The sequence below is a fragment of the Mus caroli genome, unplaced genomic scaffold, assembly GCF_978045245.1.
Source record: "Mus caroli unplaced genomic scaffold, Mus_caroli_1 scaffold_6, whole genome shotgun sequence".
In the NCBI taxonomy this organism is placed as follows: domain Eukaryota; kingdom Metazoa; phylum Chordata; class Mammalia; order Rodentia; family Muridae; genus Mus; species Mus caroli.
The window spans coordinates 20183633-20208686 of NW_028227261.1; the positions used below are offsets into that span (position 1 = coordinate 20183633).

Below are 25054 nucleotides of genomic sequence, written 5' to 3' on the forward strand. Positions count from 1 at the left end.
CCGCACTCACCAATGTAGATGATGTCCTTGGTGTTGACCGCCACATTAGGACCTGGGGACCGGCCGGTGACCAGATCCTCACCGTCTACTTGGATGGAGCCTCTCTGGCCCTCTCTGCAGATGTGACAGGGTCAGGTCCTTTGCCCTGGATCCCCATCCTTCCCTGCCATTGACACTCCCAATAGGCACATCCGGCCCGTGCTTGCTCTCAGTTCTCTGCTTTCCTACTGGCCACACACAGCCACCTTCTGAGGCCTGTCCTCAGCTCTCCCCTCTTTAAGAAGCCAAGGCTGGGTTCGAACTCAGAATCTTCTTGCCTCCACCTCCCAAGAGCTGGGATCACAAGTGTATATCACCACCTTGATACTGGAGGAGCGCTGCTTGCCAGTAAGGAGTCTTTCCGTATCAGTTACTTATTCTGTCCCTCAGATCTCAGAGCCTCCACCTTGCCCCAAGCCTAGGGTGGGGAGGTATGTGCTCCTGATCCTATGCCCAACTCTGGTCTCTCCCCCTAGCGCTTGGCTGGACTCCTTACCGCAGTGCTGTTATCCGATGCCACTCGCCGTCATTGATGGGGTCTTCTGAGACAAGACGGGCCTCCCCACTGCCCAGTTGGTAGCTGGAGTAACGGAGATCCACAATGGTGTGAATTTGATGGTGAGACAGGATGTATGAAGGTGCAGATGATACTGGGGTGTGTAGCTGGGGCACCCGGACCTGCAGCTCCCCAGGGGAGAAGCCAGCGTTGGAAGAGGGGGATGGAGATGCTGGGACTCACCTGAAGACTAGATGGCCATCCTGTAGTCCAAGGCTAATGAAGTCCTTGCTGCGGCTGGCCTCTCTCACCTGCCAAGGAAACATGGGGTCTCTAGGTGTCCCTCACTGGAGCACTGAGACCCTGAGGGTTGCAGCCTCAGCCGTCCTCTCTCTACACTTTCCTGACCAGTGTAGGCCAGTTTCTAACCCCAGAAGCCCCAGGTCCCTCAGAGATTCCCACTTACCACACCCTGCCAGAGCAGGAGGCCGTCAGCTGTGCTGGTCCGAACCTCGAATTCAATGGTCTCGGGTACTTCAGGCAGGCTGGGAAGAGGGAGCAGGTGGGGAAATCTGCGTCTCAGACTTAGGTTAACCCTGCCAGGCCCAGAGAGTCAACTAACATCCATCTTACCTCCTTGAGAAACTGTTACCAGGGAGGCCTAGGAAGCCATTGTCATAAAAGTAGGCTCCATATTGCCCAGGGGCATCTGTGGGAGTGAGGGAGACAGAGAGTGTGAATCTCTAAGTCCATCATAGCTAATTAACATTACTTATAGCTAATTACCATTGTGTTGTATGGGCATGTGAGTGTGGGAATGCTCATGATATTGTGTGTGTGTGTATGTGTGTGTGTGTGTACACGCGCGTGCCGCACGCGCAAATTCATGTGTAGATCAGACGACAACTTTCGGGGGTTGTTTCTCTCCTTCTACAGTGGGTCCCTGGGATTAACCTCAGGTCACTGGTGTATGTAGCAAGTGCTCTTACATGCTAAGCCATCTCATTACCCACATTTTTACTTTAAAAGGGGTGGGGGAAGGGCTTGCGGCACGTCTCTTTCCTTCTCTTCCTCCTGCCACCTAGGATGTATTGAATTCTCTGTGAATGACTGTTTCGCCGGCATGCTTATACCTCACATGTGTGCCTGGTACCCACAGAAGTCAGAAGAAGGCATGAGATTCCCTGGAACTGGAGTTACAGGCTAGTTACCATGTGTCTGCTGGGAACCGAACCTGGCTCCTCTGAAACTAACACACACTATTAAACACGCTGCCATTTTTTGTTTGTTTGTTTGTTTTTTGAGACAGGGTTTCTCTGTGTAGCCCTGGCTGTCCTGGAACTCACTTTGTAGACCAGGCTGGCCTTGAACTCAGAAATCCGCCTGCCTCTGCCTCCCGAGTGCTGGGATTAAAGGCATGCGCCACCATGCTCGGCATAAGAATGTTTAAAATATTTATATATGCTTATTTCTTTATCATCATTTATTTATTTATCTATTTATTTATAGTTTTTGAGACAGAGTTTCTTGGTGTAGTCCTGGCTGCCCGGGAGCTTGCTCTATAGACGAGGCTGGCTTCAATCTCACAGAGATCCACCTGCTTCTGCCTCCTAAGTTTATGTGTCTGTGCCTGTGCCTGTATGTGTGTATCTGTGTGTGTGTGTGTGTGTGTGTGTATGTGTGTCTCTGTGTGTGTGTATCTCTGTGTGGGTGTGTGTATGTGTGTCTCTGGGTGTGGGAGTGGGTGTGGGTGTGTGCATGCACATGCACACATAAGTCTTGTGGAGGTTATTAGAGATTGTCAAATCCCCTAGATCTGGAGTCATAGGCAGCTATGAACTTCCTGATATACATGGGAGGAGCCGCAGGCACCCTTAGCTGAGCCATTATCTCTCCAACCCCGTCACAGATTTGCAGATTTTTACTTTTATTTATTGTCTTTTAAAGAATTATTTCTTTATATGTCTATGAGTACACTGTAGCTGTCCTCAAACATACGAGAAGAGGACATCAGATCCATTATAGATGGCTGTGAGCCACCATGTGGTTGCTGGGAATTGAACTCAGGACCTCTGGAAGAGCAGTCAGTGCTCTTAACCACTGAGCCATCTCTCCAGCTCGAAAATTCTTACTTTTTTTTGTTTTTTGTCTTTTGAGACAGGGTTTCTCTGTGTAGCCCTGGCTGCCCTGGAACTCACTTTATAGACCAGGCTGGCCTCGAACTCAGAAATCTGCCTGTCTCTGCCTCCCAAGTGCTAGGATTAAAGGCATGCGCCACCACCGCCTGGCTCTTACTTTTATTTTTTTTGTTTTTTCGAGACAGGGTTTCTCTGTGTAGCCCTGGCTGTCCTGGAACTCACTCTGTAGACCAGGCTGGCCTCGAACTCAGAAATCCGCCTGCCTCTGCCTCCCGAGTGCTGGGATTAAAGGCGTGCGCCACCAACGCCCGGCGTCCAGCTCTTACTTTTAAATATGTGGAATTTCAGAGAATGAGAGTCCTGTGTTGTTCAAACTGGTACACCAGAGATGCTTGCTGACTGAAGGAAACTCATGCCAGTGGTTCCAAGGTTGCCCAAGGCCACCTTGCCAATAACCTGTGTATGGCTCTGTCCCTCTTTGTTCCTGCCTATCTCTCCCTGTATGAGTTCTTCTCTTGGGCTTGTTTTCCTTGAGGATCCAAACTGAGGTATAACTAACTGGGAGAAATGAGAATGAGAGTCCCCAGGAGACCAAGGAGAAGCCGAGGCCACCATCTGCCTAGCTGGCCACAGAGGGTACGCACCATTGCCTCCACTGCCTTCAGGGTGCCAGTCTGACTCCACTACCCCATATCCAGCGCCTGTGGGGAAGGAAGGGTGGGATCTAGTTGGTGGACACAGATACCCAGTGACTGTGTCTGACCCCAGAGGAAAGTATAAAACAACCAACAAGTACCTTGTTGGCAGCGTGGACCAGAGAAGCCAGGCAGACAGAGGCATCGGGCACCCCGGCAGGTGCCACCATTCAGACATGGTTCATGCAGCTGGCAAGGGTTCTCCTCATGTTCACAAAGGTCTCCTGTGGGCCAAGGCAGAGGTGGGTGGGTGGACAGGGGCTAGACTTACCCTCTGACCCTGACCCTTGGGCTGCTGTTCCTGTGCCCTGCTGTGCCCAGGGCTGGCCCTGGTACCTTTGAAGCCATCTTGACAGAGGCACTGGAACTCATATTCGCCCGCAGGCATGCACGTGGCACCATTCCGGCAGGGTTGGCGCTCGCATGGGGAGCTGTCATAGCACTGACCCACACCCTGGCTGCCCAAGAAGCTGTAGGTGAGGTCCAACCGCTTGCCATTCACAGATACCTGTGGGTACAGGGGCACCAAGGGACTCACGGGGTGTGGAAACCAGGGTGTGCCAGCAGAGTGAGCGTAGGATAGAGAGTATCTGGGAAGTCAGGCAGGGCCACAAAGGTGACATGGGGTCCCATGGTAGGGAGGTAGGGAGGCACTGAAGCTGAATACTGTGTAGCCAGTCACCCACACGACTTTAAAGCGGTTACTATTATCGCATTTGGTGAAACTGGCTCATCAGAAACTGTATGATCCCAGGGTGGTGGGAGTGGCAGGTGGCCTCACATTGAACTCTTCCCTCCCACCGTTCCTCTGAGGGCTGCTCCTCACCTCACCCACACAGCCGTGGAAGTGAGCACTCATATTGGTGGCTGGGGACAGCTGTACCGAGGGCTCCACACCACCAAGGTAGAGCAGTGTATGCAGGTTAAGGCCCTGGCTCTTTCCTGGTGAAGAGCGTAACACAGGACGCCCTCCATCCACCCGCAGGCTGCCATCTTTGTTCAGGCGTTCCGCAGACACTCGGTGCCAGCGTCCTAAAGCCAGTGGCTCGTGGCTCCGCAGAACAGCCAGACCTGAGGAGACCATAGGTAGCGCTGGGAGACAGAGGGATCCTGACACCCCCTCCCTAGAGGACATGATTAACGGGGAACTTGTCATAGCTTTGAGGGATCTCTGAGGACTTTGTGGTTAGGGGTGGCCTTAAAGTCACAGAGACGCGTTCAAGGGCAGACGTCAAAGGTCTGGTTCCTGAACTTACCCCCTCTTGTCTCCTGGCAACATAGTGACCCGAGGATGACACCCAGAGGCTCGGCCACACTTGGCACCTACTGCTTACCTGACCCTAACTCATAGCGGAACTCCAGGTGGCCATCAACCATCGCTAGGGACACAAAGTCTTCCACAGGCCCGCTCTTGCCCCCACTGAACAGTAAGATCCCATTGGGTTCCAGCGGCTTGAATTCCACATCCAGGCGTAGCTCATGGTGAGTGTTGGTGAGAGCTGGTAGTGCCAGGTAGGAGCCAGCACCAGACATCGATGGGGTGGTCACCGTTACACCTGTAGTAACCAGAGCTTAGCCAGGAGCAGTGGAGATAGCAGAGTCCTGGGACGGACCCCTACCACCTCACTACCCTAACAGAGTCTTAGGACCAGCCCTGCCCATCAGGCCGAGGATCCCCGGGAAGACAGAAATCCTCTTGGGGAACCCCAGGTATTTTAATATCTTCTTGCTCCAGATAGATTTCATTCCATGCAGGATTTGCCTCAGTGTGTCTTGTATGATGTTCCCCAGCCACCACCGAGAACACTCACCTTCTTCACACCTCACCCCAGAGCGGCCCAGGTGGCAGCGACAGGTGTAGCCTCGACCATCTGGCCGGTTCACACAAGTGGCGTCGGGCCCACAGGCCTCTGCAGGCACAGTGAAGAGGCACACAGTGCAAGCTGGCAGAGGAGGTTCTCATGCTTAAACTCTGCCTCTCACCCCCGTGGGGACCTGAGCTCGTAGGGCCAAGCCAGCCTGGGAGGACTGCCTGGGGCTGAGGTCCAAAGTGTGTATGGGGGGCTGTGGGGGCAGGGGGAGTAATCAGAAGGAGGGTATTGCCAGGGGAGGACCCCCCAGCACAGCTGTGGTGGGGTGACTAAACCTGTGTTTGTTTTTGCTTTTAGGCAGTCTGGCTTTGTAGCGCTGGCTGTGTGAACGGCACCAGTAGCTTGGTCTGGTTTTGACCTGGTACATGAGCCTTCTGCCTGTGCCTTCTGAGGGCTGGTATTACACGGAAGTGCTACCACCCGGTATGGTTTCTTTTGTTTGCTTTTTTGTTTGTTTGGTTTTTCTTTTTTTTTCTTTTTTTGGTTTTATCGAGATGGTTTCTCTGTATAGCCCTGGCTGTCCTGGAACTCACTTTGTAGACCAGGCTGGCCTCAAACTCAGAAATCCGCATGCCTCTGCCTCCCAAGTGCTGGGATTAAAGGCATGAGCTACCACGCCCGGCCCTTGTTTGCTTTTGGAAAAAAGGTCTGACATCTGGAGTTGTCCAGCCTGGCCTCAAACTCTTTGATGACCTTGAACTTCTGACTCTCCTGCTTGTCCTCATTTCCCAAGTGCTGGGACTATAGACATGCACCAGTATACCTAGTTTATGAGGTGCTGGGGGGCAGGGCAGGGAGCCAAGGCCTTGGGAGTGCAAACATTAGGTGAATACTATACCAACTGGATTAAATCCCCAGCTCTGTTCATGGTGTCTTTGAGACAGAGTCTCTAACCCAGGGTCATCTGGAACTTGAGGTAATCCCGTCTCGTGGTAATCCTGCCTCAGTCACCCAAGTCCTGGTATTATAGATATGCGCCACTTTGCCCAGTTTGTAATATTAAAACTGGGGTGGGGAAGCTGGGCAGTGGTGGTACACGCCTTTAATCCCAGCACTTGGGAGGCAGAGGCAGGTAGATTTCTGAGTTTGAGTCCAGCCTGGTCTACAGAGTGAGTTCCGGGACAGCCAGGGCTACCCAGAGAAACCCTGTCTCAAAAAACCAAAAAAAAACCAAAAAAAAAAACAAAAAAAAGAAAAAGACTGGGGTGGGGGTGGGATCAGGACTGTGGCTAAATGGCAGAGTATTTGTCTAGCATGTGCAAGGCCCTGGGTTCAATGGTTCAATGGCAGCACACACACACACACACACACACACACACACGACTATACTGGGGTATGAGTGCCTGACTCGTGTCATGGAGTGTCAGTAGAAGCCTAGATGGTAGTGTGTCTGGACTATGGTTAGTCACTATCATGGGGTGGATCTTAAGTTCTCTTGAAGGAGGAATGAAGAACTGGTGTGGGGTGCTCACCGGGGTGGCAGTGCAGGGCTTGCGAATGTTCACAGCGGCTGCCAGTGAAACCAGCAGGGCAGACACACGTGTAACTGCTGCTCTCGGAATCTTGGCACTGGCCCCCATTCTGCAAGCAAAGCAGCCCCAGACATCAAGCCAAGGAGACCACAGCCTTCCCCATCCCCATCCCTAGATGGGCAAGCCAGGGCAGCCAGGGAGTGGTATAGGAAGAGGCACCTGGCAGGGTCGGTCCTGGCAAGTAGGGCAGTGGGAGATGCCATGTGTTGTGAGGTTGACGTCATGGAAGACAATCTCCTCGCCTTGGATACGCAGCTCACGTACACAGCCTTGCATGGGGGGAGGGGAGGGAGGCAGGATGAGCATCTGGAGGGGATGGGAAACTGACCACATCTATAGTGCCCCCCTTTAGCTCCTGGGGCTCTATAACCAGCCAGGAAAGGTTATCTGGGGAGGTGGGGAGAAGGAAGGCTCACTCACCTACAAAGCCACTACTCAGCCCAGCCTTGGGGATGGCACCGTAGTCAGGGTAGCCACCCAGATACAGCTCCTCATTCAGGTCTAAACCTTGGAACTTGCCCTGTGGAGGTGGGTAAGTCAGGTCCAGCTACTGACGTAGGTCTAGGCTGAGAGCGTGGGAATAGGGGGACAGGCTGGGTCTCACCTGGGAGGTCCCATTGACAGGGGCCAAATTGCCCACAATCAGAGATCCTTGAGTGAGGCTTCGTAACAGGGTCACGGTGTGGAACTGGCCTAGGGCCAGAGGTGTGGGGTGGCGGATAGTGGCCATGCCAGAGCCTGCATCAAATCTGCTCCAGGGGGTGGGGGAGGGGCAAGAAAGTGTTTGTAAACGTGTCTTCAGACAGGCCCAGGCTGGGCAATAGGATTCAGAGGAAGGGTAGCATCCTTCCTCATTTCTGTCCTTGCTTTGTCCCTGCCATTGCAATCACCCAATCCAGGATATCCCCCACCTCTTCCAAAAGTTTTTTCCCTCACCACCTTTCCCTCGGAGCACCTCCAGAGCAGGCTCTTAGGGCTGGGAGAACTCTCTGTTCTGAGGCCCTGAAGCCCAGCGCATGGCCTCACTCACTGCATTTGCCTCTGAGATGACCTGGCTTCAGTTCCTCAAGTAGAGTGGATACTCCCATAGGGTACAACCTGACCTCCTGTTCATACCTGTTCAGACCAGTTCATACCAGTGCCTGGCACATGGCAAGAGTCACGCAAGTAATTATTAGGTGGATGAATGATTGGTGGAAGGATAAATGAATAAATGGATGAGTGGATGAATGGATAGATGGACAGGTGATGCGAATGAATGGATGCATGGGTGGGTGGATTAAAGGGATAGACAGATGGATGATGGATGGAGGGTGGATGAGTAGATGGATGGATGGGTGGGTGGATGGATGCATAGATGGATGGATGGATGGATGCATGGATGTATGTATGTATGTATGCATGGATGGATGGATGCATGGATGGGTAGGTGGATGGATGCATGGATGGGTAGGTGGATGGATGGATGGATGGATGGATGGATGGGTAGGTGGATGGATGGATGGATAGATGGATGGGTGGATGGATGGATAGATGGATGGGTGGATGGATGGATGGATGGATGGATGGATGGATGGATGGATGCATGCATGGATGGATGGGTGGATGGGTGGATGGATGGATGGGTGGATGGGTGGATGGGTGGATGGATGGATGGATGGATGCATGGATGGATGGGTGGATGGATGGATGGATGGATGGATGGATGGGTGGATGGGTGGGTGGGTGGATGGATGGATGGATGGATGCATGGATGGATGGGTGGATGGGTGGGTGGGTGGATGGATGGATGGATGGATGCATGGATGGATGGGTGGATGGATGGATGGGTGGATGGATGGATGGATGGATGCATGGATGGATGGGTGGATGGGTGGATGGATGGATGGGTGGATGGATGGATGGATGGATGCATGGATGGATGGGTGGATGGATGGATGGGTGGATGGGTGGGTGGGTGGATGGATGGATGGATGGGTGGGTGGGTGGATGCATGGATGATTGTATAGATGAGTAGATAGATAGGTAAGTGGGTGGATGGATGAATGAATGAATGAATGAATGGATAGATAAATTAAGGAATGGACAGACAGATGGATGGATTAGTGAGTGCTGGCCTATAGTAGTAAGTCTTTGGAGGCTCTTTCCTCTGCCTGCCTGGGATATGGCGCCTACTCCCGTAGATCAAGTGGTCATTAACACTGGCAGCTGCAACTCCTCTCTCTCTCTCTCTCTCTCTCTCTCTCTCTCTCTCTCTCTCTCTCTCTCTCTCTCTCTCTCTCTAGTGTTACTCAGCCTAGTGCAGGATATGCCCAGCTGAAACCCTGTGCCCAGTCCCCAGCCCATCTCTCCCTGAGGACAGGGAGGAAGAGATCTCACCGGAACTCAGGCCTTCCACCCACGAGGCCAAAGGAGATGAAATCCGGCTGTCTGTTGGCTAGGTTGGTGGGACTCCGCTTCTGCCCATTGTACAGCAGCATCCCTGGAGGGCACAGCAGTGTGAGCAGCCTTCCCCAGCCCCACCCCTGCTGGTCACCAGCCTTCTGTCACTCTCACTTAAGCTCTTAAGCCAGCCTTCAACTTCCTAATGTTTCCACCCTTAACACAGTTTCACGTCGTGGTGACCCCACAACTATAAAATTATTTCTGTTGCTACTTCATTTTGCTACTATTGTGGAATTTTGCTACTATTGTGAATCATAATATAAATATCTTTATGTAAATAGTCATAGGTAACCCCTGTGAAAGGGACCCCACGTGTTGAGGACCACTGTTTTGAGCCTTTCCATTCTTTGATACGTCACTCTGGCATGTGGCCAGGAGCTTCCCAATCAGAGACTCGGTGACCTGAGAAGAAGAGCCATGCTAAGAGCTCCAAGATAGGACCTGACTTTTGGGCATGCATCCTTGGGTGTGCCTGAAGGAGAGGAGAGAGGCAGGAACTCACCTGAGTAGAGAAGGAGGCCTGGACAGTGAAAGATAATGGAGAGACCAGCAAGATGAGGAGACGAGGAGAGGGGGAGGGGGAGGGGGGAGGGGGAGAGGAGGAGAGGGGGGAGAGAGGGGGAGAGAGGGGGAGGGGGAGAGGGAGAGAGAGAGGGAGAAAGAGGGGGAGGAGAGGGAAAGGGAGGAGAGGGAAAGGGAGGAGAGGGGGAGGGGGAGGAGGGGGGAGGGGGAGGGAGAGAGAGAGAGAATATGAGATCCATCAGATGAAAAAGAACTTTGAGCAGGACAGGAAGGTGGACCAGGAGGCTGGGCAGCCATGCACCCATGCAACACGACCAGGTGGAGGCCAGAATGCCACAGAGGAGGGATGGAAGAGCAAGGAAGCAAGAGAAACCCAGGGGGCTCTGGACAGGACAGGAGCATCTGTCAGGGTTCATACTGTGGTGACAGATCCAAGAGAAAGGTGCCCACCCGACGGACCCCAGGCCAGTCTCCCAGTCCCACGAGGTGCCTGCTCACCATCTGCAGAGTCTGGCCGGAAGGTGATCTTGATCTCAAACTTCCTATAGGCATCTTTGATGGTGGGAAGTGGCAGGAAGGAGTAGGGTGTCTGGGTGAAGTAGGGTATCACTCGCTCTGCAGAGAGAAGACTGTCAGAGAGACCCCTGTGGGTGAGTCGGCGTATGTTCCCCATTAGGGCCGGAGTGCTCCTACCTGGCACCTGCAGATAGGCAAAGGCTTTGACCTTGCCCTGCCGGTTGGTGGCAGTGCACACATAGGTGCCGGCATCCTCGGGGCGAACTGATGGTAGCATCAGCATATTGTTTTCCAGGCGACTGTCGGGTGGCAGGTCACCGTCCACCTACAAATATTGGTACTGAATGCCTGGCCTTGTGCTCATGCCCCTACCTCTACCCCAGGCCGGTCTTCAAGTTGGGCCTTCACTCTTGACCAGGTCCCCTGGCACTGAGCTGGCTCAGAGCTCGTCCTGGCCTGGAAGAATGCCGCCTGGCACCTGCCCAGCATTTACCTTACTCCAGGTGATGGCAGGCGTCGGGTAGCCTGAGGCCATGCATGGGAAGACAGCCGCAGAACCGGCAGGCACTCGGATCTCCGGGGGAGTTGAGATCTGGGGCAAGGCTGAGGGGACAGACAGAGCCCTCACATGATGACATTCACCAACTTCATGCCACCTTAGGTTTTTCTAGTCTTCATTTGACTCTGTAAGAGAGGCACTGTGCCCACTGTGTGAATGAGGGGGCTGTGACTGTTCACTCCTGCTTGGACAGAGGGGGCCAGGCACAGTTGCAGCTCAGGCCCAGGAGAGCTGACATCACTTCGTGCCTGAGCAGACCTCTGTACAACCGGGACCTCAGAAGGGGGACTAGGCAGTAAGGGGGACTAGGCAGTATAAGTGAGCAGGACGAGGCGCGTCTCAGAGTTTGGAGTAATAGGAATTGCCTTTAAAGAAGACAGGTTTGTGTCTACTGTGTGCCTACAGTGTCTTTCCTTCCCATGATGTCTTTTTATTTATTTTAAAATTATGTCTATTGGCCTGTTCATACTTGTGTGTGTGTCCACATGCCATGGCATGTGTACGGAAGTCAGAGGACAACTTGCAGGAGTCGGTTCTCTCCTTCCGCCATGTGGGTCCTGGAGCTTGGCCACAAGTGCCTTTATGCTGTCTCCACCTCCCTTTTTAAAAAAGCTGGGTCTCTCATAGCCCGGGCCAGGTCTCTTCCTGCCCTGTGTAGCACAGGGTGACCCTGAACTTATGAATCCTCTTGCCTTCACCTTGGAGGTGCTGAATTATAGGTGGATAGGTGTATGTTGATTGACTTATTTTGAGATGATGTCTTATTATGTAGCCTAGGCTGGCCTCAAACCCAGGCTCTTTCTTCCTCAGTCTCCTGAGTGCTGGCATGGCAAGTGTGCACCGACACTCTTGATTTCACACTGTCTGTTTCCGACCGTAAGGTCTACCATCAGACTAGGGTATGGGTGGCCTCCATCTGAGTAAGGGCTACTTTCCCCTTCCTCCTCCTCCTCCCCCTGCTCCTCCCCCCCCCCGTTCCTCCTCCTCCCCCTGCTCCTCCTCCTCCCCCTGCTCCTCCCCTTACTCCTCTTCCTCTTTTTTTTTTTTTTAAAAGACAGGATTTCACTATGTACCCCGAGCTGGCCTGGAACACAATATGTATAGACAAGGCTGGCCTCAAATTCACAGAGACTGGCCTGCCACTGCCTCTGGAGTCAGTGAGCCCAGGGATGCCCCTGCCTCTGCCTCCCCAGAGTGCTGGGACAAAAGGCACGCACCACCACACCAGGTCTACTTTCTCTTCTTGATAGCCCTTGGCACGGAGCCTGCTAGGACAAACACTCGCATCTATTCATTTGCTGGGAAAGCTGTCCCTTAAACAGGGACACAAGGAGATCCCCGGGAAAGCATAGGAGTGAGTGACACAGCACCATGGAGCTGGCAGCACTTCAGTGTCCTGTCCCTCCCAGGTCCCTTCCATAGTCCCTCGACATCTCTACCTTGTACCAGCAGCAGCACGTGGGACTGGGTGGTGCCGGCGGCATTGGTAGCTGCACAGCGGTACTGTCCTGCATCAGCCAGCTCCACGTGGGCAATCCTGATGATGCTTCCGCTTTGCACGATGCCAGGCCGTAGGTGTCCCCCGACTTTGCTCCATGTCACCTGAGGCTTAGGGTCACCCAGGGCCAAGCACTCAAACTCCACAGAGTGGCCGACTACCACGGAGTGCACGGAGGTGCGGACATTGATCAGCACGGAGGGCAAGGCTGGGGGAGGGGCAGAGTGGTGAGCTGGGCTGGGGGAGGGGTGTGGTGGTAGGGAGGGGCAGGGGGGTTGAGTCAGGCCAGGGTGAGGTCAAGTCTGGGAGAGGGATGCCATACGCGACATACTCCATGAGTGATATACTGTGGTCACTCGCGCATCCCTTGTTAAGCCTCTGTTTACTCTCGCACCCAAGTAGCTGGCAATTCAGCCTTTACTGCTCTGCTGAGCACCCGCTCATGCGCCCGTCTCCCTTCCCTTCCTTGCAACACTGGCCTTTACTCCATACAAGGTGCAAGCAAGGGGCTTCCTGAGGAGCAGAGGCAGGCTCCTGCATTGCCCCTTTCCTTTCTCATCTCTGGCCCTGCTCTTTGCAGAGGCCTGAAGCCACCTCCTACCTTGAACGATCAGCTGGGCAGTGGCCTGGGCTTGTCCCCAAGGCCCATGGGCCTGACAGACATATGTCCCTTGGCAGCTCTGGTCTAAGTTCTGGATTCTGAGAAGGAAGGAGGGTGCCGTCAGAAGTAAAGGGAACAGTTTTGCCTCTGTGAGTTAGAACAGAACTTGGGGCTGCTGAGATATGGCTCAGTGGATAGAGGCGCTTGTCCCTGACCTGAGTTTAATCCTTAGGTTCTATAAAGTGGAAGAGGAGAGCTAACTCCCACAAATTGTCCTCTGATCTACACACAAGTACATGCATATGCGCACGCGCACACACAGAGACATACATGCAGGCATGCATACACAAACATGAGATAGACCAGCTCCAGGGCCAGCATCATGCGGGTGGGCATGATGATGCACTATACCCCTCTATCTATCTATCTATCTATCTATCTATCTATCTATCTATCTAACATCTATCTCAACTATTTATCTATCTAATCTATCACCTATAATCCATCTTTCTAACATCTATTTATCAATCTATCATCTATCAATCTAATCTATCACCTATCTATCATCTACCTATTTCAACTATTTATCTATCTAATCTATCTATCTATCTATCTATCTATCTATCTATCTATCTATCTATCCTCTATCCGTGTAATTGCCATTGAACTTAAGGCCTCACCACTGTAGGCCAGTGCTCGACCACTGAGCTACCTTTTGCTTCTATTTTCACTATTTATTTTGAAACACACTCTCAATTACGTTGTCCAGGCTGGCCTAACTCACTCTGTCGCCTTGAACTCAGGATGCTCCTCCTTCAGCCTCCCTATTGCAGGCCCAGCTACCACGGCCATCTCAGATTTTCTGCTCTAACGCTCACGGTCACACTGGCACAAAGTCTCACAGGGAGCAAACTGCAGATCTCTTGGCCCCAGAGCCATTGGCTTGTCTTTAATGGGCACAGTGGCTCACATCTGTAATCCCAGTTCTTGAGAGGTTGAGGCAGGAGAATCACAGCTAGTTAAGAGGCCAATCTGATCTACATAGTGAGTTTCAAGCCAGCCCGAGCTACAGAGTGAGACCTGGTTTCAGAAATCTAATACCAAAAAGCAAGCGAAACCAGAAGCGAAGGAACACCGACCGGCCACTGTCCATGGCTTTCTGGGCTCAAGGAAAGCATCAAGCATTTTGGAGACAACAGCACTTCAGTTTCATAGCCTACAGCTGTGAAAACTAAGGCCCAGAGAGGACCAGCAGCTCACTCAGGGACAATGCTCTGAGGTGGGCCCCATAGGCAGGTAAAGTGACTCAGTCTTAGTGAGCCTTGGGCTATAGGGGATGGGCAGGGGGGAGCAGGGCTGAGACCAGTCTTCACCCAACACCGGACCCACCTGAGGACTCCATCTTGTACACTGTGTCCAGGAGGCAGCTGACCGCCCTCCTTGAGCCAGCGAAGGTGGGTGCCACGCTCATTGGGCACAGCACAGTGGAACTCAACGCTGGCCCCTATGTTCCGGGTCTCTAGCTGAGGAGTGACTTGCACAGTGGGTGTGGATCCTCCCGGGATGGAAGTGTCAGGGAGATTGCTAGAGGAGCCTGTGGAGACGTGGGAGATACAGTTATCCATCGACTGATTAGTTGAGACAGGGTGTCACGTAGCACAGGCTATCTTCAGACACACTATGTAGCCAATGATGACCTTGATCTTTGAACTTTTGATTTCCCTCCCTGAATGCTGGGATTACAGGCAGTGTCCCCACATCTAGTCAGTGTGGTACTGGGGATTGAACTTGCATGTTAAACACACTCTCCACCTACTGAGCCACGAAGCCGGCCTAATCGCGTGAGGTTTTATGATAGGATTTTGAGACGAGGACTCTCATCTGGTGTCAAGACTGGTACTGAACTCCTAGGCTCAAGTGCTCCCTCAGCCCCGTGTCTTGATACGCTTGGACAAAGGTACACACTGTCACAGCTGACAGGGATGGTTCTTTCACACACATGGATACATTAGAGCCCTGACACGCTCAGGTACCAGGACACCCTCATCTCAATAATTCCAGGGACATTCTTCTGGAAGCCTCTCCAGCCAGACGACAAAGTCCTTTCAATACAGAACCACTCGCCTGTTTGCTTATTCAGTCCCTCATTTGATGCATGTAAGGGCCATGGTGGGGTGGGGCTCTGTTTCTTAGAGTTTGGATCTTTGCCAGGGAAAGTGGCTTAAGACAACAATGATTGGGAAGGGAACACATTTTTTTTTCCTCTTTAAAGATGAAAAAAAAAAAACCCACTGAGGTTCAAGGTGAGATAACTTAGCTAAAGTTATCTCTGAAGCCACAACCTAGGCTCTTGACCAGTGAGCTGGGTGTTTGGTTGTTCCTAGAATTTCGTGACCAAAGGGTTGTGAGGCTCTGTAGGAGGCTGTAGGGATGTTAGAGTCGTCATAGATACACTGGGATCCTGGGCTTGTAAGAGATGGCCCCGTCACTCGTTCTGTGTCAGTCACGTGTTTACTTTAGTTTCTCTGGGCCTGTGGTGGACAAGCTTGGGAATTTGGGGGACAATGTGGTCCAAGTCCTACATTGAGTGTCCTCCCTGACTGGCAGGTGATGTAACGTTCCTGGTAAGTACAGAGTAGGTAGAGAGCAGACTGAAAACAAGGGAGCGAGAACAGAGATGGAGGGAGGGGTTTCCTGGATATGTAACCTGCCTCTGGCTTTAGAGAAGGATGCTCGCTGGAAATGGGTAAACAGGCGGAGGCCTTTCTATCCCAAGTGTACATGCCAGTCAAGTAAAGGTCTGTGGGGAGGCTGGCTCCTGGCTTCCCACCAAGACTCTGGTTACTTACCTTGGACCAGGACTTGAGCAAAGGCCTCCGCGGAGCCCACCCTGTTGGAGACCTGGCAGCGGTAGCGGCCAGAGTCTTCGGGGACTGTGGGCTCCAGGCGCAGCAGCTGGTTCCTGGCAACCGCCTTCTCGGGGAGGACACCGCCCACAAGGCTCCACTGGTAGGTGAGTGGGGGCGTGCCGTGAGCCAGGCACTGCAGCTGAACCAGTTTCCCTGGCTGCACTGAGGTATGTTCTGGAATTATGGTGGCATATGGAGGACCTGGGGGACATGCAAAGAGATCGGGTCAGAAAGGGCAGGGGCCACAGTAGGAAGCTGGATCCAAGTAGCACAATCAAGCACATAGGGTCCAAGGGGAGACATGGGTGGCAGCCAGGGTGGGCTCTGGAGTCTCCAGATGGATGGGGATCCTGGGGTTCTGCCCAGGGAGGAGATTGGCAGGAGAACATAGGCCTCCATGCAACATTGACTGAAGTCCAAGGAGAGGGTATGGGAGCCTTACTCTCCACATGCAGGACAACGGTGGCTTCAGTGTGCCCAGCAGAGTTGGTGGCGTTACAGATGTACTGTCCTGAGTCCTGCTGGGCCACCCGGGGAATGACCAGTGTGTTGCCTTCTATCCGGTGCTGCCAGGGCAGTGGGGCGCGCAGCTTGGACCAGTGGATGGTGGGTGGGGGGTTGCCTATGGGGTTGAAGATGGCACTGGTCACTAGGTTGTTCCAGGGACCAATCAGGTGTGGGGTGATAGGAATAGGTCCTAAGTGACCCGACCCTCCAGGGACTGGCTAAGTGGATGTTTCTGGGATATGAGAATCTTCAGATGCAGTCAAGTCATGGGGCAGCCCTGATCTGCCTTTCTGTGGATCCCCAGTGCACCATACCCGTGGCTGAGCAGTGTAAAGTGGCTGTGTGGCCAGCCTCCAAGGTCAGCTCAGCTTCTTCAACTTGGACCTGGGGAGCCCCCGGGGCCACGGTGCCAGTGTCCACGATCAGCTCCACCTGCTTCTGTGCCGTGCCTAGGGCGTTCTGGGCTTGGCACATGTAGGTGCCTGCATCTGATGGTTTCACGGATGCGATCTAAAAGACAGAAGTCGGGTTTGGGGGGCACACAGTAGACAACTTGAACATGGGTCCCTTCCTTTGATTTGTGATTATTGCTTGTTTTCTGAGCAGTGGTCTCATGGAGCCCAGGCTGACCTCGAATTCTACACTTGGTGATCTCCGGAGCCTCCTGCCTCCACACCCCGAATGCTTCAAGTACAGGCAGGGTTTGGTTCACAGTAGGCAAGCCCTTTCCCAACTGAGCTGCATTCCCCAGATGCCTTCCTTCCTAGCTCCTCTGTGTGCTGCTGGACGGTTCACCCTCCCAACTTCCCATGGAGTCTGTCCATGTGCTTAGGTTCCAACCTACCTGTCACTCAACCACCTGTTCCCCCAGGTGCCATTCCCTCTCCTTTTCCGTCTTCCACCTTCCTCCTCTTCTCTGTCCACCTACTTATGCCCCCTTCTAGGCACCTGCTTCAGTCAGGCCTTAGAAAGGACCTCAGATGCACACACGGAACAAACCACGCTCACCTTCAGCATCGCGTGGCTATTCATGAGCCCAAACATCCGCGGCTCCAACTTGACAGGGATGCCGAGTCGGGTCCAACGAGGGGAAGAGCGCGGTTCTCCGGAACTAATGCACTCCAGGGTGATGTCCTTCCCCATCTTCACATGCACAGGGCCCTCGGGGAGCACAGACACCGTAGGGGGCCCTGAGAGAAAAATGACACGAAGAACTTTGGGTTACACCCCAGGCCATAGCTGAATACCATTTATGTGAATGTTAACATACAGGGTGTGCAGCGGTGGGGCAGGCTTTAAATGTGGTGGAGCTGGGCTGGTGAGAGGGGCCGGGCCATAGGTGGGTTGGTGTCTCTTACCGTGCACACTGAGGTTGACGACACTCTGGGCCATGCCATAGACATTGGAAGCCATGCAGCGGTAGGCTCCATGGTTGCTGGGCCGGGTGCCCACGATGGTAATGATGGAGCCGTTGGGGCTAATGTGAACGTTGTCTGTAGGGTTGCATTGGGGAAGGGTGAGGTTAGTGTCAACTGTCTCTCAATAGGATCTAGAATCATCTTGGAGACAGACCTGTGAGGGATTATCTGGAGTGGGTTAATTGGCGTGGGAAGACTCATGTTAACCGTGAAGAAAGCTATTCCCTGAGCGGAGGATTCTGGCCTTTATGAACAGAGAGCATGAATGGAACATTCATTCATTTGTTCGTTCATTCAGTCATCTCTCTCTGCTTTCTGACTGTGGATGCCAGTGAGCAGCTGCTTCAAGCTCTTACCGCCTTGAGGTCCCTGCTTTGATGGACTGTAACTCCCAAGCTGGGACCTGAAGTAAGTCCTCCCCCAGAACCCCCAGTTGCTCTCCTCTGGGTATTTGATCATATCAACACTATAACGGAAGGCAAGGGAGGGAGAGCCAGCCCACTGTTGATCCTTTGTGCCTGGGCGTGGGACTTGATCAAAGATGGCAGAAAGTGGGGGTCCTTGGAGTCTCCTGGGTCCTGTTCCATCTTTTACATGGCGACCCTGATCCGTCACAGAGGATGGTCCTTCCCATTACCTCCGGCCCAGGCAGCCAGACACTCACCCTCCAGCTCTTGGTCCCGAATCTTCCACTCAACCTTGATGGGCGTTGCTCCCTCGTGAATAAGGCACTTGAAGCTGGCATCTTGGCCCTGCTGTACCGTGCTGCTGGGTGGCTCAATGGAGATGACAGGGCTTCTGAGGCCTGCAAGGTCAGACACCGGGCTCAGTAGGGGAGGCTGTCTCTACCCAGGTAGGTCCTGCCTAGGCTCCAGGCTCCCTTCCCCACTCCTAGCATCCCCCCCCCCCAGCACTCACGGAAGGAAGTGTTTTGGCTGTAGGGTACTGTGAGCTTGAAGGAAGCCTCATGCTCAGGGTGGGAGCTACCAGCCACTTGGCACACATACTCGCCAGAGTCAGCAGGGGAGATATTGTAGAGCCTCAGCAGGGAGCCATGAGTCTGCCAGAGAGAAAGAGAAAGAAGCCATCAAGGGTTCTGGAGACCAAGCGAGACTCAGGAGCTAGGCCTCCAGCTGTGAGGCTAAGGAGCTTCCTGGGCTGTGTGGAATCTCTAAAATCAACCCACTCTCCTTAGGAGGAGGAAGCTCCCATCAAATGCAAGCTGCCAAACAATGCTGATGGTCTGGGGAACAATTCCCTGACAGATACCTGGTTCTCACGATCCATAGAATACTAGAGTCTGCATGAGGCTTAGGCGCAGAGGAGTCTACGAGAGGAGATGGTGCCTACCCTGGGTTTCTCCCCATCCTGACCTAGTTACCTGGTGTCGGGCAGGCAGGCTGCTCCCTCTTTTGTGCCATGTGACCCGGGCATGGGCTTGCCCTGGTACCACGCACTTCAGATCCACAGTCTGCCCTTCAGCCAAATGGGAGGAGGAGGACTCTATGTAGACAGGCTGAGCCAGGCCGGGGGCTGTTGGCACAGAGATGGGGAACAGTTAAGGCTCCGGGTGTGAGGGCAAGGACTTAACTGTGGTGATTCTCTTAGAGGTGACATGGCCGAGCCACATCAGCCAAGGAAATCTCCCTTCCCTGGGTCTACAATGTTTTCTTGAGACACAGGACCGGGTTTCGATTGATTCAGGAATATAAGGCAGATAGAAGTCACTTGTCACTCACCAGGGATAGGGCTGGGTTCAGAGGCCTCGATGGTGACCAGGACAGAAGCCTCCAGGGTACCTGAGCTGCCAGTCACTTGGCATGAGTACTCGCCAGAGTCCGCTGGGGACACACGGTTCAGTCTCAGCATGTGGCCATGGACCTGCACGGAGGGGAGGGAGTGGGGAAGGGCTGGGCCATCCTGGGCTACACAAAACTGCCTTATGCCATAGACAGTAGAGTTCAGGAGGTAGGGTCTTAGAAGAAGTGATGTCTTCTCTTATAGCAAGGTGCTGGGGACTGGTGATGGCCCTGTTGTGTTCAGTCTGTTTGCAACCTCTTGTCCCTAGTGGCTGTACAAAGTTCCCCAAACTATCACTGACTGCTGGAGCCAACCTCCCTTCAGTGATAGGCTCAGGAAATGGGGAGGAGGGGCCACGTGCTTGCTTTTCCCAGGCTCTGTACCTGGTGCCCAGCGGGCAGGCTGCCTCCACGTTTGTGCCATGTGACCTGGGCATGGGCCTGCCCAGGAACCACACAGCTTAGATCCAGGGTCTGCCCCTCAGCCACTCGGGAGGAGGAAGTCTCGATGCGGATGGGCGGGACTCCACCTAGGGGTCAGTGATTAAGGCCTCTTAGCCTACTGGGTAGACTGGATCGAGAGGTTCTTTCCCTTTTAAGGCCACTCAGATCTGGAGGGGTAGGGCTCTCTGACGATAGGGGTGGAGTGGGGGCCTTCTTTTTCCTCACCTACCCCACCCCATCCCTGGCAACCTTGAACTCTCAGAGTCACTGTGCCAGGCCTCTCTACGGCGTCGCTGACACTTCCCAGTCTCCAGTAAGATGGTAGCTAAGAACTCAGACCTCGGGGCCAGACCTCAAGAGGTCAACTCCCAGCATGGCCATTTAATGTTTGATCTTTGGAAAGCTACCTCAGTGCCTCCGTTTCCTAACCATAAAACGCAGAATGATGGCACTGCCTCAGGGCTAACAGGATGAAATGTACTACACATGCATACTGCGGGGATTGGTATGTGGGCAACTGACAACCCAGACATCACATCTGATTGGAGTTTCCATCAGGGCTGGGTCCCAGCTCCCCACGCTATCCCTCCCTGTGTTTACCTTTAATTGCATCGCTTTTAAAACCTTGAAGTCCTTAGCCCCGCCCCAGCGATAACTACCATGAACCACAACAGATCTCAGGTGCCACAGTTGTTGCTATCCCACAGCTAGTACACACTCCTTGAGAGACACACCTCAGATGACTGCTAATACCCTGCAGGATAAGCTCAGGCCTTTGGGGCCTCACTGAATTGCCCGTTGGGTAAGATAGCAGAGGGCAGGAACCCCACTATTCTTTTCCCTTGAGGACAGCAATGTGGAGAGGCCAAGTTCTTTGTGTGACATCCCCAGTTGGGACCCAAGCCCACGATGCCACACTTGCAAGCTTGTGTTCTCAAGCCCTGAGAGAGTCAGGACCCACACGACACAGCCTGGCTGTCTGTTCTGTAATAGCAAGGGAGGGCAAGAGACAGGAGGCAGAAGTCTGTGATCAGCTGCCTGCCAGGTCTCAAAGAGACTTTCTTCTGCCCAACTCAGCTGCTGTTCTCTCTCCCTTGTCTCTTTTGCCAGACCCATACAGGGAACCTCACCAGGGATGTGGACATTAGCGGCAGCTGGTGTAATCGAGACCAGGACGGAAGCCTCCAGAGGGCCAGAGCTGCTCAGAACGCTGCACACATATTCGCCCGAGTCGGCTGGGATCACCTGGTACAGCCGAAGCCTTGAGCCGTGCGTCTGTCCAGGGGTGGGGCAGAGTCAGAGGAGCAGGAGTAAGATGTCAGGCAAGAGCCTCGGAAGGTTGGGAGCCAGGGTCCAGCCTCCCAGCCAGGTACGTGCGGCATCCCCGGCAGCACTCTCAGGCCTCCCTCCTGGGCTCCCAGACAACGTCTCTCATTTCCATTTCATACCTGATGATGAGTGGGCAGGCTACCCCCTCGCTTGTGCCATGTGACCTGGGCATGGGCGTGCCCAGGGACCACACAGTTCAGATCCAGGGTCTGTCCTTCGGCCACATGTGAAGAGGAAGACTCTATTCTGATGGGTGCAGGGCTGGCGGGGGCTAAGGACAGAGGAGTGCAGGTTGGCCTGAGTCAGATTCTCAAGTGGGGTTTAGATTCCACAATGCACAAAGCCTGTAGCCCAGGACAGTCTCAGCTACTCCCTTGGCAAGCACCAACAGTGAGCTAGGCTCTGCTCTAAGGTCCCACATCCTTGACCAATTCATTTAACCTTCCCAATTCCATATTCTGTTATGATGGAAATGTCTTTTTATGTGGACTTTATTTATTTATTTGCTTTTAAAAGATTTATTCATTTTATTTATGAGTACACTGTAGCTGTCTTCAGACACACCAGAAGAGGGCATCAGATCCCATTACAGATGGTTGTGAGCCACCATGTGGTTGCTGGGGATTGAATTCAGGACCTCTGGAAGAGCAATCAGTGCTCCAGCCCCCTGGACTTTATTCTTTTTATTTACAGGTCCAAGCTGTCATGTTTGGCATAAAATGTAACTGTGTGCTCCTGTGTGTGTGTCAGCCTTAGGTGCTGTTTCTCAGAGCCACCCATCCTGATTTTATTTATTTATGTATTTATTTATTTTGGAGACAGGGATTCACTCTGTAGCCGAGGCTGGTTAATCTTGTCTTTTTGAGATAGGGGTCTCTTACTGGCCTGGAATGCTCACCAAGGAAGCTGAGATGGCTGGCAGATGAATCCTCCTGTCTGTCTCCCCCATACCAAGGTAGCAAGCATGTGATATCCCACCCAGTGTTTTTATGTGGGCTCTAAAGTCAGGTCCCCACAGTAGTGTGGTAAGCACTTTACTGACAGAGCTAGATCCCCAGCTTACAAATCATTTTCTTTCTACTTTTTCCTTCTGCAGTCCTAGGGTTGCTTCTAGGATCTTGGGCATGCTGGGTAAGCACTTCAGCCCTGAGCTACTTCTCCAGCCTTCTTCTCACTTTGATTTTGAGATAGGGTCTCACTAAGTTGCACAGGGCGGCCTTGAACTTTGGATTCTCCCATCTCAGCTTCCCACCTAGCTGAGATTATAGGCCTTCGCCACCAGATCTGGCCTGTTAACTATAATTGCCACCCAAGGCTGGTGGGGGCCATTTAGATTTGAGTTCTTTAAGGATCTGGGGTGAATCTGTTTCTCTGTTTCACTGTCAAGGAGTCTGAAGCTTGGGGTGAAGTGTAACTCACTCAGTCCTGAGCGACACAGCAGGATCTGAACACAGATGCTCTTTGGAAACCCTTGCTCTTGTCTACACCCAGGTCTGTGGGCCTCAACTCAAGGCTCCTCTTCCCAGGGGACTGGAGTGTGTGTCTTCCTGTCCCTTTCCTGGGTCAGAAGTCAGACTCACCAGGGGGACTGTTGTTGCTAGGGGAGACCGAGATCATGATGGAGGTCTCCTGGGCGTCAATGTTGTTGTTGGCTCGGCACACATACTCGCCGGAGTCAGCCACCGACATGTGGTGTAGCCGTAGACGAGAGCCATGGGCCTAGGAAAGGTAGAGATAGGGCAGACACAGAGCTGAGGTCAGCAGCCACAGGGCCCCTACTGACTCCAGCTTCCCTTGCCAAGCCTGCTGAGCCTCTATCTTCTATTTATTTATTTCTGTGTATGTGTGGTTGTGTGAGTGTGTATGGATGGGTACTACCGAATGCTGTGTCTATAAATGTGCAGGTGCTGGTACGTGCGCGTAGAGACCAGAGGAGGGCGCCAGATGTCCTCCACTATCACTGTAAGCTTTGTTGCTTTGAGGTGAAGTTTTGGCCCTCTAGACTGGCAACCAGCAAGGCCCAGAAGCACCCTGTCTCTGCCCACTTCAATATTGGGATTACAGGTTGGTGCAGGACAATACCTGGCTAACACTCACACGTAAGTGCTGAGATCTGAACTCAGGTCCCCACACAGGCTAGAATGGCCTGGATTTTTTTTACTATACAGAGGAGGATAGCTTTGAAAACCCCCCTCTCCCAGGCAGGGTTTTATTGTGTAACCTTGGCTGTTCTGGAACTCATGCTGTAGACCAGGCTGGCCTTGAACTCACAGAGATCCACCTGCCTCTGCATCCCGAGTGTTGGGATTAAAAGCATGCCCTGCCAAAAAGGCGTGCACCATCAAAAGCTTGTGCTTTGAACTTCTAATCCTTCTCCCTTCAGCCCCTGAGTGCTGGGACCACAGCACAACTCCTGGCTCTTTGGAGGAAATCCTCACACAAGGCAGCACTCTACCAGTTGAGCTGTGTCCCTAGCCTGCTGGCTGCCTTTGGCTACCCAAAGTCCAGATCGCTGGAGTGTACCGGGCATGAGACAGAGCCCCGCCACCCTGAGAGATCCGAGGGCCACCCCAGTTTACAGTTCCTCTCAGTACCTGGTGTCTGAATGGCAGGCTGCCCCCACGCTTATACCATGTGATGGTTGCCTGAGGCCGCCCGACCACCACACAGTTCAGATCCAGGGTCTGTCCTTCCGTCACTGTGGGAGATGAGGTCTCAATTCTCATTGGTGGGGAGACACTGGGCACTGGGGACACAGCAGGGGAGAGAATACAGTCAGGCAACACTAACAGTGCTGGGGACCTCTGGCTCCCCAGGGCTCACTTGCCCAGCCCCGATCACCACATTCTCACCATGGGATGGCCCTCTGCTCTCGATGGTAACGATGAGAGAGGTCTCCTGGGAGCCAGCGCCGTTACTGACGTGACACACATACTCTCCGGAGTCCGCTGGGGTCACTTGAGGGATCCGGAGGCGGGAGCCCACAATCTGGAGGGGCAGAGGGCAGCGAATAGAAGCAGCACCTAAGTATCGCTAGGCGCTGTGAACACCGAATTCCGGAAGTCCCCCTTCCCGACCTGGCTTGGGTGCCCAGCAGCCTCAGTGCCTTCTTAAGGCATCTAGCGTGACACCTTCTGAGTCCTGTGGAAGGAGCCTCTAGTCTTTGTGTTGTTCCTATACCTCATCTCTCCAAAGGCCACCTGAGTGCCCACAGTGGGTCCTGCTTGTCATATCCTTCTGTCGTTTAGAATGTCAGCTTCCCTTCCAACCACCAGCAGTATGAGGGCTGACATCTGTCTTACTCTACTGGGCTCAGCAGTGCCAGACACAAGCAGTGGCTTCAGCAACCTCTTCAGAGGAGCTGGAACCAGGACCAGCAGGATAGGCCTATACCCTAGTGCCAATCCAAGCCTACCGAGCAGAGATGATCAGTGTTTGTTGAGTGACTGAATGAGCGCAGGGCCAGGGGCTAGAATCCACTCTGGACTTCCTACCAGACTGCTGCCCTATCTATTGGCTCTGTACCTGATGCCGGCTGGGTAAGCTGCCTCCGCGCTTGTACCAGGTGATGGTGTGGGGGGTGAGACTGGCAACCAGGCAGTTCAGGTCCAGAGTATGCCCATTGGCCAGCGAAGGTGACGAGGATTCAATGCGCACTGGGTGCACCACACTCTGGGCTGCGATGAAACAGGATGCAGGCTGTGGGTGCAGCTGGGCCCCTCACAGCCCCTGCTAC

The 25054-nt window shown here is 53.4% G+C and overlaps 1 protein-coding gene across 7 annotated transcripts in view; it reads right to left on the reverse strand.

Moving 5' to 3' along the window:
• Positions 1-25054, reverse strand: part of Hspg2 (heparan sulfate proteoglycan 2) — a 102216-nt gene that overhangs the window by 1284 nt on the left and 75878 nt on the right. For 5 of the 7 annotated variants that reach the window (XM_085838826.1, XM_085838822.1, XM_085838825.1 and 2 more), the window contains 39 exons: positions 24844-24995; positions 24171-24306; positions 23913-24064; positions 22899-23037; positions 21438-21589; positions 21120-21264; positions 19930-20075; positions 19486-19627; positions 19128-19279; positions 18665-18806; positions 18411-18551; positions 17687-17821; positions 17337-17518; positions 16643-16838; positions 16264-16443; positions 15762-16022; positions 14302-14506; positions 12913-13010; positions 12253-12519; positions 10748-10857; positions 10432-10579; positions 10237-10353; positions 9719-9736; positions 9151-9253; positions 7376-7520; positions 7192-7291; positions 6931-7040; positions 6712-6820; positions 5180-5278; positions 4703-4924; positions 4195-4439; positions 3705-3876; positions 3470-3592; positions 3318-3374; positions 1169-1244; positions 1002-1080; positions 779-846; positions 536-619; positions 11-114 (listed from right to left, as the gene is read on the reverse strand). In XM_085838826.1, coding sequence (XP_085694952.1) covers positions 11-114; positions 536-619; positions 779-846; positions 1002-1080; positions 1169-1244; positions 3318-3374; positions 3470-3592; positions 3705-3876; positions 4195-4439; positions 4703-4924; positions 5180-5278; positions 6712-6820; positions 6931-7040; positions 7192-7291; positions 7376-7520; positions 9151-9253; positions 9719-9736; positions 10237-10353; positions 10432-10579; positions 10748-10857; positions 12253-12519; positions 12913-13010; positions 14302-14506; positions 15762-16022; positions 16264-16443; positions 16643-16838; positions 17337-17518; positions 17687-17821; positions 18411-18551; positions 18665-18806; positions 19128-19279; positions 19486-19627; positions 19930-20075; positions 21120-21264; positions 21438-21589; positions 22899-23037; positions 23913-24064; positions 24171-24306; positions 24844-24995 — 5412 coding nt within the window. The remainder of the gene's footprint in view (positions 1-10; positions 115-535; positions 620-778; positions 847-1001; positions 1081-1168; positions 1245-3317; positions 3375-3469; positions 3593-3704; positions 3877-4194; positions 4440-4702; positions 4925-5179; positions 5279-6711; positions 6821-6930; positions 7041-7191; positions 7292-7375; positions 7521-9150; positions 9254-9718; positions 9737-10236; positions 10354-10431; positions 10580-10747; positions 10858-12252; positions 12520-12912; positions 13011-14301; positions 14507-15761; positions 16023-16263; positions 16444-16642; positions 16839-17336; positions 17519-17686; positions 17822-18410; positions 18552-18664; positions 18807-19127; positions 19280-19485; positions 19628-19929; positions 20076-21119; positions 21265-21437; positions 21590-22898; positions 23038-23912; positions 24065-24170; positions 24307-24843; positions 24996-25054) is intronic. The other 2 variants (XM_085838827.1, XM_085838821.1) reach the window with 1 other exon arrangement.